Source organism: Tenrec ecaudatus, chromosome 1 (genome assembly GCF_050624435.1).
Source record: "Tenrec ecaudatus isolate mTenEca1 chromosome 1, mTenEca1.hap1, whole genome shotgun sequence".
In the NCBI taxonomy this organism is placed as follows: domain Eukaryota; kingdom Metazoa; phylum Chordata; class Mammalia; order Afrosoricida; family Tenrecidae; genus Tenrec; species Tenrec ecaudatus.
In genome coordinates, this window is record NC_134530.1 from 262,994,993 (window position 1) to 263,011,745 (window position 16,753).

Consider the following 16,753-nt stretch of genomic DNA (forward strand, 5'->3'; position numbering starts at 1 on the left):
ATCAAAGTGACACATTTCCTTTTAAAAACTTTAAATAGTCTTTTTTCCCCCGCAGAAACTTTGCCCAGTAATGTGTTGATTTCTTGATCACTGCTTCTAAAGATGTTGTTGATACCAGCAGAATGGAACAAACCCCTGACACAGAAGAGTGGTTTTTGAGTCCAGTTTGGAGGATTTTCTTTTTGCTTAAGTGTAACATATACTGGAACACATACAAAAGGCCGTGGTTTTCTTCCTTTATCAGTAAGACATCTTCATCTCCAGCAAGCGATCAGAAAGCTACAGTTAATGAAAAGTTTGATACTGACACCGAAAATATCAGTGAGATAACCCAATCTTGTAATATATAACCAATTAACCAAACCCACTGCTATCAAGACAACTTCCACCCACAGCAACCCTGTAGGATTGAGTAGAATTGCCCCCTGGGAGTTTCAGAGTCTATAAATCTTTACAGGACCAGAAAGCCTCATCTTTCTCCCACAGAGTGTTGATGAGTTCAAACTGCTTGCCTAATAGTTAGCAACCCAACATGTAACCCACTCTACCAGCAAGATTCCTTCAACATATATGAAAGCAAACATGTTTCTTTTGACTCCAACTCATAGAGATGCTGTTGGTCAAAGTAGAACTATTTTGTAGGATTCCAAGGTTGTAATCCCCACACAACCATACTGCCTCATCTTTCTCTCGTGGAACAACTGGTAAGTTCAAACTGCCAACATTTTGGTTACCAGCTGAGTGATTACCACTGTGCTACTAGGGATCCCATCGAAATGAATGTAATAATATTGTTAAAATAGCATTTCACATTACTGGTAGAAAAAGAAAATTAAATATTGATGCTGAAACTTAATTACCATGAGTAGTTGGAGAGTCTTCAATGTTTTTTGCTCTGAGTTACACATACACAACCTCAAATATTAAAATATAATGTTACTAGAAGAAAAATGTGAGTGAATACTTTTAGATCCTAAGAGTCAGTAGAACTTTTCTGACACAAACCATAAATCATGAAGAAAAAGTAAGACATCAATCTGGCTCAGTGACATGAAAATTTAATATAAGAAATCATTTTAAAATTGATAACATGTGCACATGAAGGGTTAATATTCTAATATACAATAAATGAACACTTAATACAAAGATAATCTATGAAAAAGTGGACAAGGACAAACAGGTGGTTTCATATTTGTTCAACCACATAAAAATTATAAAATAAAAAACTAACATCTATTCAGTGAACATGAATAAATTGTATTACTTACAAGAGTAGCCTTCTTCGTGAAAAAATAAAGTGACTATGGGGAAACAGGCATTCTCCTGTTAAAATGAATGCAACTTTTGGGTGTATAATTTGACAATATAAATGTACAGCATGGCAGAGCAGTTTCTAGAGATGTATACGACAAATAGGTAAAGAGATATATTCAGATCATTTTTTGTGGTGGGATTTTTAAAATTACACAGTTCTGCAAACAGCAATCAGGAAAGGCAGAAGCATGTGTGACTATTCAATGTGATTATTATTCAGTCATAGAAAGTGCGGTATAGCTATAGGAATTGGCATGAAAATGTGGCTTAAATACATTGTGTCATAACGTGAAAAGAAGCAAGATCCGAACAGTATGTATCATCTCATCCAATTTCTGTGTGGAAATCTATATGTATAAGAATGTTTACCCCCCCCCCCCAACTACCATGATCCGAATTCTACCTTTCAGGGCTGGATAGGACAGAGGCTGTACACTGGTACATATGAGGGCTGGAGGTACAGGGAATCCAGGGTGGATAATACCTTCAGGACCAAGGGTGTGAGGGACGATGCTGGGAGAGTGGAGGGTGAGTGGGTTGGAAAGGGGGAACTGATTACAAGGATCCACATGTGACCTCTTCCCTGGGAGAGGGACAGCAGAGAAGGGGGGAAGGGAGACTCCGGATAGGGCAAGATATGACAAAATAACGAGGTATAAATTACCAAGGGCACATGAGGGAGGGGGGAAAGGGGAGGGAGGGGGAAAAAAAAAGAGGACCTGATGCAAGGGGCTTAAGTGGAGAGCAAATGACTTGAGAATGATTGGGGCAGGGAATGTATGGATGTGCTTTATACAATTGATGTATGTATATGTATGGATGGTGTTAAGAGTTGTATGAGTCCCTAATAAAATGTAAAAAAAGAAAAGAGGAGAAAAAATGATTAGGGCAAAGACTGTACAGATGTGTTTTATACAATTGATGTATGTATATGTATGGACTGTGATAAGAATTGTATGAGCCCCTAATAAATTGTTAAAATTATTTAAAAAAAAAAAAGAATGTTTACCAGTGGTCACTACGAGTAAGTGGGGTCGTGGAAGGATGTGGGTAGGGATATGGTCTTTGACATTGTACCTCTCTGTATGAATTCAGGCTTTCTTAAGAAGTATGTATTATTTTTGTAATTTTTCCTTTCCTCTAATAAAAACATTGTAAGAATTCTGCAAGTTTATACATCATCTACACTCCAATGATTGACTTTCAAAGGTCTTTAAAATAGGTCTCCCTCCTTACACAACATTATTTCACAAAGCTGTCCAACTTACACCCTGAAACCCCTTCAGGCAGGTCTGAGGTAGTTAGTTGTGCCAACCTGGCTGATAAACACATGTGGGGTTGATTGAAGGGTGGCGAGAGAAATGGCTCAGTGAGCCTCGCCTTTATAATTCTTGAGTCTATTGCTTTCTGATGGTTGGATGGGGTGCAGCTGCCTTAGCCAGTTCTCTGCTTCAGCTGGCAAGGTTCACTTCCTGGAAGACATCCCTGAGAAGCCACATGGACCTACCCTGATTCAGCCCTGAGTGCTGGAGCAGCCATGTGGAGACCCCTGCCAGCGCTGAGATGCTTACACATTCACTGACTCAGTTTTACTTCTGCAGTCGGCATCATTGCGTGTGTTTTGTGAGATGGAGGAGGTCTTTGTGGATTGGTGTTGGACAAAGGGGTTAATGTTGGACTTGTGGGCTTGGGAAACACTGGGTTGGTGTAGGAAGCATCCAGCTGATCAAGGTGTTTACTAATGGGTGACTATTTAGTCCCCTGTGTCTCTGCAGACAAAAGCATTGCAAAATGACTGTTATTTGTGACTTTGCTGCTAAAAGCATTGAGGGATAACTCAGTTATATGATCTCTCTGAGGTTCTCATGAATCTTGCATATCCCTGTGATTGTCTTTGAACCTACTGCTTTTATTATTCTAAGGTAAAGAAACTGTGACTAGTTAAGTAACATTTGCATAGATAAGAGTTTAGGAATGTTTAAGTTCTTTGATGTTTGTTTTGTAACCAATTCCCTTGTGCAAGAAGAGTATCTATACCAAGCTTCTATAAATGTCCTTTGCCTCTTCTTTCCTTGATTTCCTTTTACTTTCCTCTTGTCCCAACAGCACATCAACCTTATCACTTTCAAAGTACTCTGCATTACACTTAATATAGTTGTAAAATCTGTAATTCCATTCTTGGAAACATTTTTCATACTTATCTGATTGGATGGTTGACAGCACCTCCCTTGTTTTTCTCTTCAGCTCTTCTATTTCATCAAATTGCTGTCCTTTCATGTCCTTCTGCCTTCTCAGAAACAAAAAGAAGTGACACAAAGTGAGGTCAAGTACACAGGGCAAGAGAGGCAAGCTGTTTTCTGCCAAAAACTGGCACACTGAGATGGCAGCATGTGCAGGTGCAGTGTTGTGGTGGCAAAACCAGTCCCCTTTCTGCCACAATTGAGGCCTTTTTTGTCACATGCTGTTATGCAATCTTTTCAGAACCTCTAAGTAGACAGCTTGATTAACAGTCTGACCTGGTGGAATGAATTCCAAGTGCACTACGAGTTGACATTTTCATCCGTTTGGGAAGCTGACATGTCCAGAACAAGGTCTGTCATCAGTCAACATTTCATCTTTTTTGAAATGAGAAAACCACTCATACACTTGAGTTTTTCCATAGCGCTGTCCTTGTAAGCTGTGTTCAACATCACAGCAGTTTCTGTGGCATTTTTCCTGGCAGGAAACAAAATTTCACAGGCACACGCTGTTCTGTTAAATTGGCCGTCACACACACACACAAAACATGGTTCCAGCAAAACAGCTTTTACGAAAAAATTCACTGTGAGCAGCACCTTCCCAGGCAACACCACTTGGTGCCCTAACTCAGAGTGAGTTGCTGGATGTTTGCCTAGTGAGGAAAAATGTGTACTACCAAAGCTCTGCCTAGAGGCACTTTTCTGGTATTTTGGGAAGTGCCCCCTCATAGTTCAGCATTTAATTATTCTCCATATTTAGGGAGCTCTGGTGGCATAGTGTTTATGAGATGGGGTGCTAACTTCAAGGTCAATCCTCAGCAAAAAGGTGAAGCTTTCTACTTCTTTTTTTTTTTTTTAACGTTTTATTAGGGGCTCATACAACTCTTATCACAGTCCATACATATACATACATCAATTGTATAAAGCACATCTGTACATTCTTTGCCCTAATCATTTTCTTTTCTTTCCCCTTTTCTTTTTTTACATTTTATTAGGGACTCATACAACTCTTATCACAATCCATACATATACATACATCAATTGTATAAAGCACATCCATACATTCCCCGCCCCAATCATTCTGAAAGCATTTGCTCTCCACTTAAGCCCCTTGCATCAGGTCCTCTTTTTTTTTCCCCTCCCTCCCCACTCCCCCCTCCCTCATGTGCCCTTTGTAATTTATACATCGTTCTTTTGTCATATCTTGCTCTATCCGGAGTCTCCCTTGCCCCCTTCTCTGTCGTCCCTCTCCCAGGGAGGAGGTCACATGTGGATCCTTGTAATCAGTTCCCCCTTTCCAACCCACTCACCCTCCACTCTCCCAGCATCGCCCCTCACACCCTTGGTCCTGAAGGTATCATCCACCCTGGATTACCTGTGCCTCCAGCCCTCATATGTACCAGTCAGTGTACAACCTCTGCCCTATCCAGCCCTGCAAGGTAGAATTCGGATCATGGTAGTTGGGGGGAGGAAGCATCCAGGATCTGGGGGAAAGCTGTGCTCTTCGTCGGTACTACCTTGCACCCTGACTGACCCATCTCCTCTCCTAAACCCCTCTATGAGGGGATCTCCAGTGGCCGACACTTGGGCCTTGGGTCTCCACTCTGCACTTCCCCCTTCATTCAATGTGGTATATATATATATATATATATATATATATATATATATATATATATATACACACACACACACACACACACACATATTCTTTTTTTTTTTTTTTGCATGATGCCTTATACCTGGTCCCTTTGGCACCTCGTGATCACACTGGCTGGTGTGCTTCTTCCATGTGGGCTTTTTTGCTTCTGAGCTAGATGGCCGCTTGTTTATCTTCAAGCCTTTAAGACCCCAGACACTATCTCTTTTGATAGCTGGGCACCATCAGCTTTCTTCGCCACATTTGCTTATGCACCCATTTGTCTTCAGCGATCCTATCATGGAGGTGCGCAGCCAATGATGAAGCTTTCTACTTCTGTCAAGAGTTACAGTCTAGAAACCCACAGGGGCAGTTCTACCCTTCCCTATGGGGTCACTGTGAGTCAGAATCCACTCAATGGCAATGAGTTGAGTTACATTTTGTTGAGTTTCTCCAAATGTTAAGGATCTTAGGAGAACACATGCTTAACTTTATTTTGTACACCCAACCCCACATTAGACATAGCATTCAATAAATAAGATGCTATAGTTCCCTCAGTATGTATCTATTATATATATAAAATTAAATTAAAAAGAACACCCCCGCCCCCATAAAAAATAAGCCTTGTTATTAAGTTTATAGATTTTTATGGCTTACTAAATGGCAATGGAGGTGTGGTTATCTTACATACTTTGTGTGGGAAGCAGAAAGATGTCTCCCAATTGGTCTCTCCCAAATATATGCCAAACTTAGCTGCTTGCTACATGTGGCAAATGACTATACACTTGGAGGTCAACAGAAATAGGTAAGGGGTTATTCTCCCTAAGGGTTATCAGCCATCTAGAGCAAGCAGACACCACTGTTTATCCCACAAGTAGGACCCATTCCCTTCTGATAAGGATAGTAGGTGACTGTTTCCTTGTAGGAGACCCCAGAGAGGTCAAGCCCACCCAAGGGTGACCAAGGTTAGGCCATCATCATGAATCTAGGGTCCACCCATCTTGTTACATGTATACCTCTAGTCCCTCCCATCCCTATGTGCACACCCCTAGCTCATCCCCTTCCTGTCATGCTTATGCCTATCATACATTCCCTTCATATGATGTGTATGCCTATTGTACTGCCCCTTCCTGTGACACGTGGTTACCTGTAATTGTGCCCTCCTAAGTAATTATAACACTTAGTTAGCAATAAAGTTGGGCTCTCCTGTTCTCATTCCCGGGGTCTCCCCATGAGGTCCACCAAGTGGGGCTGAGATGAGCATGCTACCATGAATTGTGTCTGACTCCATTACTTCAATCTCTCTTCTATCTCCCATGCTCTCTATGACTTCACTACAATCTTTACTTATTATCACTGTACAATTGCACCTACCAGACCAGTGATGATTTGTTGGGGACCCTCCTTTTCCCCACAACTTTGGACATATTGTCAAGAGAGACCAGTCCCTGGAGAAAGACATGCTTGATAAGTGAGGGACGATGCTGGGAGAGTGGAGGGTGAGTGGGTTGGAAAGGGGGAACTGATTACAAGGATCCACATGTGACCTCTTCCCTGGGAGAGGGACAGCAGAGAAGGGGGGAAGGGAGACTCCGGATAGGGCAAGATATGACAAAATAACGATGTATAAATTACCAAGGGCACATGAGGGAGGGGGGAAGGGGAGGGAGGGAAAAAAAAAAAGAGGACCTGATGCAAGGGGCTTAAGTGGAGAGCAAATGACTTGAGAATGATTGGGGCAGGGAATGTATGGATGTGCTTTATACAATTGATGTATGTATATGTATGGATTGTGATAAGAGTTGTATGAGTCCCTAATAAAATGTAAAAAAAGAGGAGAAAAAAATGATTAGGGCAAAGACTGTAAAGATATGCTTTATAAAATTGATGTATGTATATGTATGAACTGTGATAAGAATTGTATGAGCCCCAATAAATTGTTAAAAAAATGTGAGAAAGCCATTCTGAGCCGCAGGTTGCATGGTTGAAAGAAATGAAATAAACAAGTAATAAGAAAAAAAAAGTGGAGGAACAAAACAGCAAAACAGTGAAAGGTCCTCAGGAAGTTGGATTGATACTGTGGCTGCAACAGTGTACTCAGGCACAGGAACAATTACAAGGATAGTGCAGGACCGTGCAGTGTTGTGTTGTGCACAGGATTGCTATGGGTTAGTACAGACTCCATCGCACTTAAGGAAAATAGGTCATACCTTCTAGTAAATATTTTTCCAAGGAAACAAATGGTGTGGCTTGGTTCATACTCTTTACTAAGATCAGGATTTAGTCCCACCTTAATCCTGTAACAGAGAACTCCCTCCAAAAGGGATCATAGTCACAGGCATAGATTCTAAAAGAATAAAACACCACATTAAGGAATTATGGCTGGGTCATATTAACCCACTATATCTCAAGTCACCCCATCTTCTAGCCATTTACCCATTCATACTTGAAGAATTAGCTCCCCCCTCTTTCAATTAGTCTATAACTACAATTTTTATAATCATCCTCCCACATTAACCTTGTGGGAGACACCCTGGTGGTGTAGTGGTTACAAGTTGGGCTTTGATCTTCAGGATCGGTAGTTCAAAACTAGCCCACATGGAAGAAGCATACCAGCCTGTGCGATCACAAGGTGTCAAAGGATCAGGTATCAGGCATCATCAGAACAAAAATCTTACCATAGTGAATGAGCGGGGGAATGTGGAGTGAAGACCCAAAGCCCATTTGTAGGCCACTGGCCATCCCCTTACAGAAGGGTCTTGAGGAGGAGACAAGACAGGGTGCGACGTAGCAACGATCAAAAATACAACTTTCCTCTAGTTTCTAAATGCTTCCTTTACCTCCCCTCCCACTGTCATGATCCGAATCCTACCTTGCAAGCCTGACTAGACCAGAGGAGGTACACTGGTACAGATGAGAACTGGAAACACAGGGAAGCCAGGGCAGATGATCCCCTTGGGACCAGTGGTGTGAGTGGCGACACTGGGAGGGGATATGGAGGGTGGGTTGGAAAGGGGGAACCTATTTCAAGGACCTACATGTGACCTCCTCCCTGGGGGACATACAACAGAAAAGTAGGGGAAGGGAGATGTGGGACAGAGCAAGATATGACAAAATAATAATTTATAAATTATCAGGGGTTCATGAGGGAGGGAGGGGAAAAATGAAGACCTGATACCAGGGTCTTGGGTGGAGAGCAAGTGTTTTGAGAATGATGAGGGCAACGGATGTACAAATGTGCTTTACACAATTGATGTATGTATACATTGTGATGGGAGGTGTAGGAGTCCCTAATAAAATGATCTAAATAAATAAATAAACAACAAAAACAAACAAACAAAAAAACTACTAGCTACTCCATGGGAGACCAATGAGGATCTCTACAATAAACCCACAGGGATAGTTCTATCCTGTCCTAGTGTCTCTATGAGGTCAGTATTGACTCGATGGCAGTGAGTTTGTTTTTTGGGGTATTAACCTTGTTGACAGTCAACCCTAAATCATATCATCTGATCAACATTTTCCCTACCCTCTTTTTCCCCAGAACCATCAAGAAAAACCTATTCAGTGGGGATCCTTTGTTTCACTTATTTTAAGACCCAATACACCCTGGAAAGCTTATAAACCAGCAACTTCATGTCCTTATTGAGAGGTTGAAAATGGAGGACGGTGCCATGCACCATCCAGAGGAGGACCAGGCAGCACAGAGCCCCCTCCGGTCGATCTGGGTCTTTTGGAACCAAGATGAGAGTTTGGAAACGGAGGAATGGAACAGAGTAGAATTTAGTCAGGAATGTGAAGTTGGGAAAGGCTTTATTGAGGAGGGAAGGAACTCCTGGGAGGGAAGAGAGGGCAGAGAAGGATGGGGGCATCTTGAGCCCCCGGGCGGGTTCTGAGACCCAAGAGTTAGGTCAGGGAAATCGCGCCTGGCAGTGAGGCAGTGGGACATCTATAGGGTCTTGAGCCAAGGTATGTACTGATAAGGGGAAGGAAGGCCTTCTGCTGCTGCAGTTGCAGGGTCTGAGTCCGCAAGTGGTCTGTGAGTTAATCGTTCCGGAACACTGAGGGAAGGGGCTGTACAGAAAGATAAGCTCCTTGGGACACTGGAGGCAGGGACTGCACAGTCCAGCTCTGGCCTTGAGAGGCGGATGGGGGGGGGGGGAGGGCCCACACAGTCCAGCAGGCTATCTTTCGGGAGAGCTGGAGGAAGAGGCCCAAACACTTATCTCCCCCCAATTTACATACTCAATTTCTAAACTGCCCATTCTAACAGCCTAGGGAGACATCTGAATTCTTTGATCCCACAGTCTTTATTTCACTTGCAATTTGGAGCATCTGCAACCATGAACAAGTCAAGTTCATCAGAATGCAATCAACTCACAGAGTCAACATATTTCTCTTCCTCTAGCCGGTTCCCATCATCTCAGTCCTAGCCATTGTAAGGTCAAATGGGCACCAGTTATATACAATCTGGCCCGTTCACATAGCTTCATCTCATATTCGTAGACTCAGGAGCTGCCTAACTCTTTAGACGTCAGATCAGGCAGTGCTTCCTCTTTGTGCTCTGGTCTCTGTGACTCAGTGACAAGCATCAGTGGAATATGACTCAGCCCATCCCTTCATTACTACCTTTCCCCACTTGTACTCCACAAGCGGATCCAGGTGGCCACACAGCAAGTGTACCAGTCTACTCTCTAGCTCCATTTACCTTTCAGTCCTAGAAAAAGGGGTCTTTTCTGATGGGCACAGGCTTTTCCAGCCTAAGTGCATCTACTCTTTGCTAAAAATTCAAATTGCCCAAGTCACTTTTTTTCTCTGCAAATCTTTGCTTTAGTAGTTCTGGAGGAGGCTCGTCTTTTCTAAGCCCTCTTACTTACCTTAGTTTAAAGCAAAACTTGTCCCTTGGGGCAGATTCTAACTCTGTTTTTAATAAATATAACTGTAAAGATGAAGGTGGACATAAAAGTTCAATCATTTCTATCACACATTGTGTTTATAATAGTACATAAAAATTATAATCCTAGTACAGCCGGCTAAACATAATTCTTTAAACAAGTTTCTTTAAATATCTAAGCTGAATCCTCTCTTCTTCACAAACACATTATCCTATTTAATGTGCATAAGGCCTTAGGCCTGTGGCTCAGTGTCTCCAACAGGTCCTGGCTTTCTATAAGCTATTTTGTCTCAACAGTTTAGATTTTGCCTCTGGAAAACCAGCTGCAATTTAAGGTCCTTTACCTTATTTTCAGCCATTTTTCAGTTAAGAATAACCAACGAAAACCATACAACAATAAAAAATTCCTCTGCCCCGTTAGATCTTTCTCTTTTACAAATTCCCATCAGCTTGGGGCTATTGCAAAGAATCCCACTCCTGACATCAACTGCACTTCACTAAAGGCAATGGAGGTGTGGTTGTTTTTGAGCAGCTCACATCCCCAAGGAAAATAAAGGATAGTGTCTTAAGTCACAGCCTCTAGTAGAATTTACAGATGATGTTCAAGGACAACAGAAAAGTGGGTGAAGAGGAAACATTGGTCAGTGAAAGACATGAAAAAAAAATTTATAAATTATCAAGGGTTCATGAAGGAGGAAGGGTTAGGGAGGGAGGGAAAAAAATGACCTGGTACCCAGGGCTCAAGTAGAAAGCAAATGTTTTAAAAATGATGATGGCAACAAAATGTACAAATGTGCATGACATATGGATGTATATATGGATTATGATGACTTGTACGAGCCCCCAATAAAATGATTTAAAATAAATTAATTCCAAGGAAACAAGGGTGTGGTTTGGTTCACCTGCTTTACTAAAGTCAGAACTAAGCCCCACTTTAATCCTGTAACACAGAATTCCCTCCAAATTGGGATCATAGCCATGGTTGGAAGAGTCATATTAATTGACTATATAAGTATAAAATCCAGGTTAATGTAAATTTGCATTGTATACACTTAAAATTTCCCATTCAAAAGAGTACTAAAATATTGAGAATTCATTTATTCATAATTCTTTCAGTAAGCATAATGCTACCTTAAATGAGCTAACAGTTTCCCATGTATCATCCCCACAATAAACACAACATAAAACAGCCAGGTTATTCAAAGAATATTTTTTTAAGAGGAACAGAAGACTATTAAATCTCAATTAAAGAGAACTAGATTGCAGTGTCAATCGATTTTATCCAGTGTAAGAAAAATTTTAAGCTTTATTTTAAAAAAATCTCAGATTACCTTATAGCATCATATCAGTAAGCAAAATTAACACATACTAATTTTATACATATTAATATGTAGCAACATATTAAGTCTCAAATTCCCAATTCTAGATATAAAATATAAGTACTGATCATTAAATTGTAGGTAGTATTTTTAAAAAAGGAAATGGATTTTCAGACTATACACGGAATGAGGTTTTAATCAAAAAGAGACTTAATTCCAGGATATCTTTTCCAGCTGTAATTAATTCAACCAAGTCTGTGATTCCAAGTTGAAGGATCTGTGTTAGGCTTGAAACAAACAAGAAAACATGTGGTACATTTTAACATGTTCATAAATTTGCATTCAGGTCTTAGAAATTATTTTGCAGTCAAATGAAACAACAGAATCAGAGAGATGGGTTGTGACTCCCCTTTGAGGAATGCAACACAGTGGTTCTGTCTTGGCACAGAACATGTATATTACGGTGTATTACAACACTGGTGGTCTTTAATAAATTTCTACACAAATTGAGTAGCTAAAACAAACAACTATGATTAAGGAATACACATAGTTAACCGAAGAAAATCCAGTGCTTCCAATTGTAAAAATGTAGAGTGCTATGAAGAAGTAATCATTTAAATATCTGAGCATATATACAGTTTTTACAACCTCATGCTTTAAGAGTCATTTTTATTTAAAAGTATCATATTATGAACTCAGCATCAAATATTTATACATGCCTCATACAATTTTAGAAGCCCAAAATAGCACAAAATAACCTCAAAATTTTATCAAATTTAACTTCTCCATGATTAAAAAAAATTATAACTGTCCGTTGAACTGAAATATCTAGTTAGCCCTATTTAGAAAATTCTAAAGTGATGTGAGAATAGTCAAAGAAAATGTGACTTTGATCATTTTCCACTTTTAAATATGCAGAGCTGAAAATAAGATAAAAAAGCTGGCGTAGAATAAGAGTAATTTGAAGTCTTACCACCCTAACCCACTATTTGGGACCTGTGTTAAGTTTTACATCATACCCACACTCTCGACATCACTAATTTATATTTAGGTAACAGAAATGACATTAAAAATTAATGGCATTAAAAATGGCACTTAAGGATCTTAGCAAGCACATTTGCAAAGTTTAAGAAATGTTACATAATATACACAGTGGAAGCAAAAGTGTAGGAACCTTGGAAAGCTCAAATTGCCTTGAAAGTAAAAAAAAAAAACTAAAAAAACTGAAATGCAGCACTGAGCGTTCTTACAGAAGTCATGAAAGGCCTCCTTCATTGTTTTAGAAACATTGGCTCACCTCTGTCCTCCACTGTCACCAAGAGCAGACACACACAAAACAATCTCTGCTCAAAACAATCACCTTGAGAACACCATGTCATTTACATGTGATCACACACCCCAATTTCCCATGAACCCACACTCTGATATCTAAATAAATACATCACTGAAAAAGTTCTCCCCATTTTCAAAGTCTGAACTACTACATAACCCACACTGAAACAGAGGCAGCTAAAATCACTGACAGCTGCCAAATTTCTCAATGTCTTGTTTTTAAATTATCTTTAATATGACAAGAACAAGTATTCCAGGTGGAAATACACACAATTCGGGAATACATTTTAAAAACTACTTTATCATAGTCCTTAAGATTATAAACCTACTACCTCAAAGCTGAAAGGAATTAACCATTCAAATTATGTTGAAAAAGTTTGCTCAACAGTTTTTATGAAAGCTTCCTCCTGTATTCTATAAAGATTTGAGGGCATTTCTGGGTCCATACACTAGTTTAAACAGTGAATTCTTGGGCTGTTACATGCCCTAAAAACAAATTTTTCAGCACACTCCCTCCCAAATTTCCCGACTTTTCAAGATGGAGACGTACATGGGGCAGAGTGTTTTCTCTGCCATGGAACCCATTATATACTTCAAGAAATCTTAGCATTTTAGCAAATTGGGCATTTTCCAAAACATGCTTAAATAAGCTCAATGTAAAGACATTATTTCTCTGTACCACATAATATATACCATGAGAGCATCTATTTTTAACTCAAAGGATAAGCTGAAATACTATAAATGTAAGCATATATCCCTTAGAGAATTCACATAATTTAAAAGTATATATTTCAATATTTCCATTGTTATATTTGCTTAATTGAATAGCTTTTCTTTCCTCTTCTGGTCTTACATTTCTACCTTAGAGGGAATCATTTAATTTCAAACTGTTCAAACATCAAAAGAATATACTAAGGTAACAAGATAAATAATAAGCAATATATATGAATATCTATATACAAACGGACCCATGCTTCAGACCACTGAGGTTGTACTTTCCGGATTCACACGAATGAGTCTGGAAGCATTCCTCAGGTCTTGGAGTTGCTTGGCAGGCTTCCCCACACCTTCTTCAAACCTTTTCTCCACAACAGGGAGGACAGTTTCATACAGAAATGAGGCGTTTTTCCTAATGAAGGCCTTCTTCTCTGGATCTTGTTCACACCTAAGACTGTAATCCACATGCTGAACAGCAACCAAAATGATCTCTACCAAGCTCTCCAGAAGTACCATGTGCAGCTCTGGGAAATACAGCTTCAGCGCTTCTTCCAAGAAGCTCATAGTCTGTTTGGTGAAAGCCACCACTGTGTAGCTGAGGTTAACCCAGCAGCCATCCCCTGTGTACTGCTCAAAATCACTCACCCCACAACTCTTCATCTCTTCTTTGAGCTTTCCCAGGGCCTCTGGGGTCATCAAGTTCATCCTCCTCCACATTTCCTCGGAGTTGCGGTGCTTAGTGGCTTCAATGATGATTTCTTTGTAACTGTGCAGGGCTCCCTGGATGTCTTTCACCAGGAGAGCATTGATAATGAAGGTGAGGTCTAGGCCAATGTCGCCCAGCTGCTGGCAATGCTCCTTGGCCACCTTTACACACTCTGCTGCTGTTGAGAGGCTCTCTTTGCTATCAAACACCTGCTTGCTAAAAGCATCCACAAACATGCCCATGGCTGACCGGGCCCAAACAACAAAGGCTGAGTAGCAGCCGCTGTCAGTACTGGCAAAATCAGTCTCAAATTCCCTGGCCGTCTCCAGAAGGCTGGTAAAGAAAACATGACACAACTTATGAATGTACAGTAAGGTGGCCCCCTCAATCCGAAGCTGTCGTATTGCAGTGTGTACAGCGGCTGCCCTGTTTCTCAAAAACAGCTCACAAGCCTTGGTGCACTGGCCCAGACGGATTAATTGTGAAACTGCCCTTCGGGTAGCCTTGGGACCCCCCCTCAGAGAACGATCTGGGGAGAGCTCAAAAACTAAGACCTCGGTGAGCTGGCGGACGCGCTCATCGACTTTGGCCCGCAGTTCTTTCACGGGCGGAGGGCTGGGCTTATTGTCCAGGTAATGGTTCAACTTATCCAGGAGGTCGACTGCCCCTTCGAAGTCCCTCTGGGCAATACAGACGTCTAGGTCTTCGGGCAATTCCTGGATCCATTCCATTGAGAGGTCCACCTTCTCTTCCTCTACCTCAGGGACAGCTGGTTCCTCCTCTTCTTCATCCTCGAATGGATTGCTGGTCTTGGAAGTCACTTGAGGTGGTCCCCGGGGAGCTGCCTCCTCCTCTTGCTGCCTTCGTCTTTTCTCACTCAGGGCCCTCTTGGTTTCTTCTAGGACTTCTAGCCACTCGCGTTTGATTTTAGCATTTTCTGCCTGAAAAATACGGCTCTCGGGGAACATGAGTAGCTTGAACATGTCCTTCATGGGTGGGTTGTCCTTGACATTCACCACTGCTAATCCATCCAGGGGGTAGAGGGCATTGTATCGATACATCCCGCGCCGCTGTGGCAGCCAAGTGGCCACCAGTAAGCAGTCATTCATGAGAAAGCCATGCACCCGCTGCAGCTGGGCCATGTGGTCTGCCTCGTACTCCACTAGGTCCCCGTTATACACCAGGTACTGTCCTGGTGTCTCTAGCAGGTGCCTGCAGCCTTCCACCTTCTCAAGCAGGGTGGTGAGGGTGCGTTGCTTTCCTTCCTCCAGGGCACCGGAACTGTCCCGGGAGACGCCCCCGGGGGTGGAGAAAAAGCCTGTTTGGCCTGCTCGGAAGTGATCTCGGCCCCCCGACCCAGTTCCACTCTCTTCCCCAGCAGAGGCCGCGGCGGCTCCAGCGGCTGCAGCGGCGGGCAGGAGCGTGAGCGGGATGCTCTCCAGGCTGCTCTTCTGCTCCGTGAGCAGATGGCTGAGCTGATACATTTCGCTCTCCAAGTAGGAGATCTCTCGGGCCGTCTCTATAAACTGCCGGTAGTTCTGGTACACATTGCGTTTCAGGTTCTGCGCCGTCTCCTCCGCCAACGCCTGGATGCGCTGCCGGTGCTCCTGCAGGTCCCGATCCCCGTCCGACTGCTGAGAGAGCTGCTTCACGTACAGACGTGCCTCGAAGCCGCCCGACTCCAGCTGCCGCCTCAGACGGCTCGCCCCGCTGTCCGACATCGCCATTGCCGGCCAGCTCGCGGGCAGTCACGGAAACTACCGCCGCGGCTGTCGAGACCCACTCCGCCTCCGCGGACGCCCGAACCCAACCCGGAAGCTAGAGGCAACGAGGTCAGTGCGCTTGCGCCGAGGCCTGAGAATCGGACACTGCGCCTGCGCGAGGAGCCTTGTAAGGCAATACGCATGCGCGGAAGTGCCGCCCGCTTAAAGCCCGTGCGCCGGGAGCGCGCTCGCGGAAGTGAGAGACGGTGGAGGCGGGTCTGCGCATGCGTGGAGAGTGCTGTGTGGTGTTTGAAGTTGCTGAGTAAGGTTATCAAGGATCAGTATCAAGTCCTGGAGACTCCTGAGCCAAACCAGGGGAATTTAGTGCTGCGGCAACGCGGCGGTGTCGGCTTCGCGTTGGCACCCGGCGCTTGGTTTCGGCCTTCGGGGCAGTAAGCTCCCGTGCTCAGCCGGAAGCCCGGTTTCCTAGTTCTCGCGATAGCGACCAGGATCCAGTGGAGTTGCCCGGGAGGAGCCGGAGGAGCAGAGAAGCCTCGGCGCCCCGTGCCATGGACGGAGACATGGTTTTAGCCCTGCAGCTGCAGGAGGAATGGGACTTGCAAGTTGCGCGGCACGACGACGCCCAGGAACCCTTGTCGCTGGTGGACCCGTCCTGGGAACTTGTGGACCCCACCCCGGACGTGAGGGCCCTGTTCGTTCAGTTCAACGACCAGTTCTTTTGGGGCCAACTGGAGGCGGTGGAGGTGAAGTGGAGTATGCGCATGACCAGGTGAATCCCCGCCCAGTGAGCCGCCAACTCAGCTACTGGGAATGCTTGATGTCTCTCACGCCACGGCCTGAGGAGCAGGCCCGCCGTGGGAGGGGGGAGGGGGGA

General features: G+C 43.2%; 2 protein-coding genes across 2 annotated transcripts in view; one reads left to right on the top strand and one right to left on the bottom strand.

The window, feature by feature from the left end:
• Positions 1–10,788: 10,788 nt before the first annotated feature.
• On the bottom strand, positions 10,789–15,984 carry EXOC8 (exocyst complex component 8). The gene has a single exon (XM_075532040.1). The coding sequence runs from the start codon at positions 15,880–15,882 to the stop codon at positions 13,708–13,710; it is 2,175 nt and encodes a 724-aa protein (XP_075388155.1). The 5' UTR covers positions 15,883–15,984; the 3' UTR covers positions 10,789–13,707.
• Positions 15,827–16,753, top strand: part of SPRTN (SprT-like N-terminal domain) — a 33,996-nt gene continuing 33,069 nt past the window's right edge. The window contains exon 1 of the mRNA XM_075532049.1: positions 15,827–16,648. Within this exon, the coding sequence (XP_075388164.1) occupies positions 16,428–16,648 (221 nt within the window). The 5' untranslated portion in view covers positions 15,827–16,427. The remainder of the gene's footprint in view (positions 16,649–16,753) is intronic.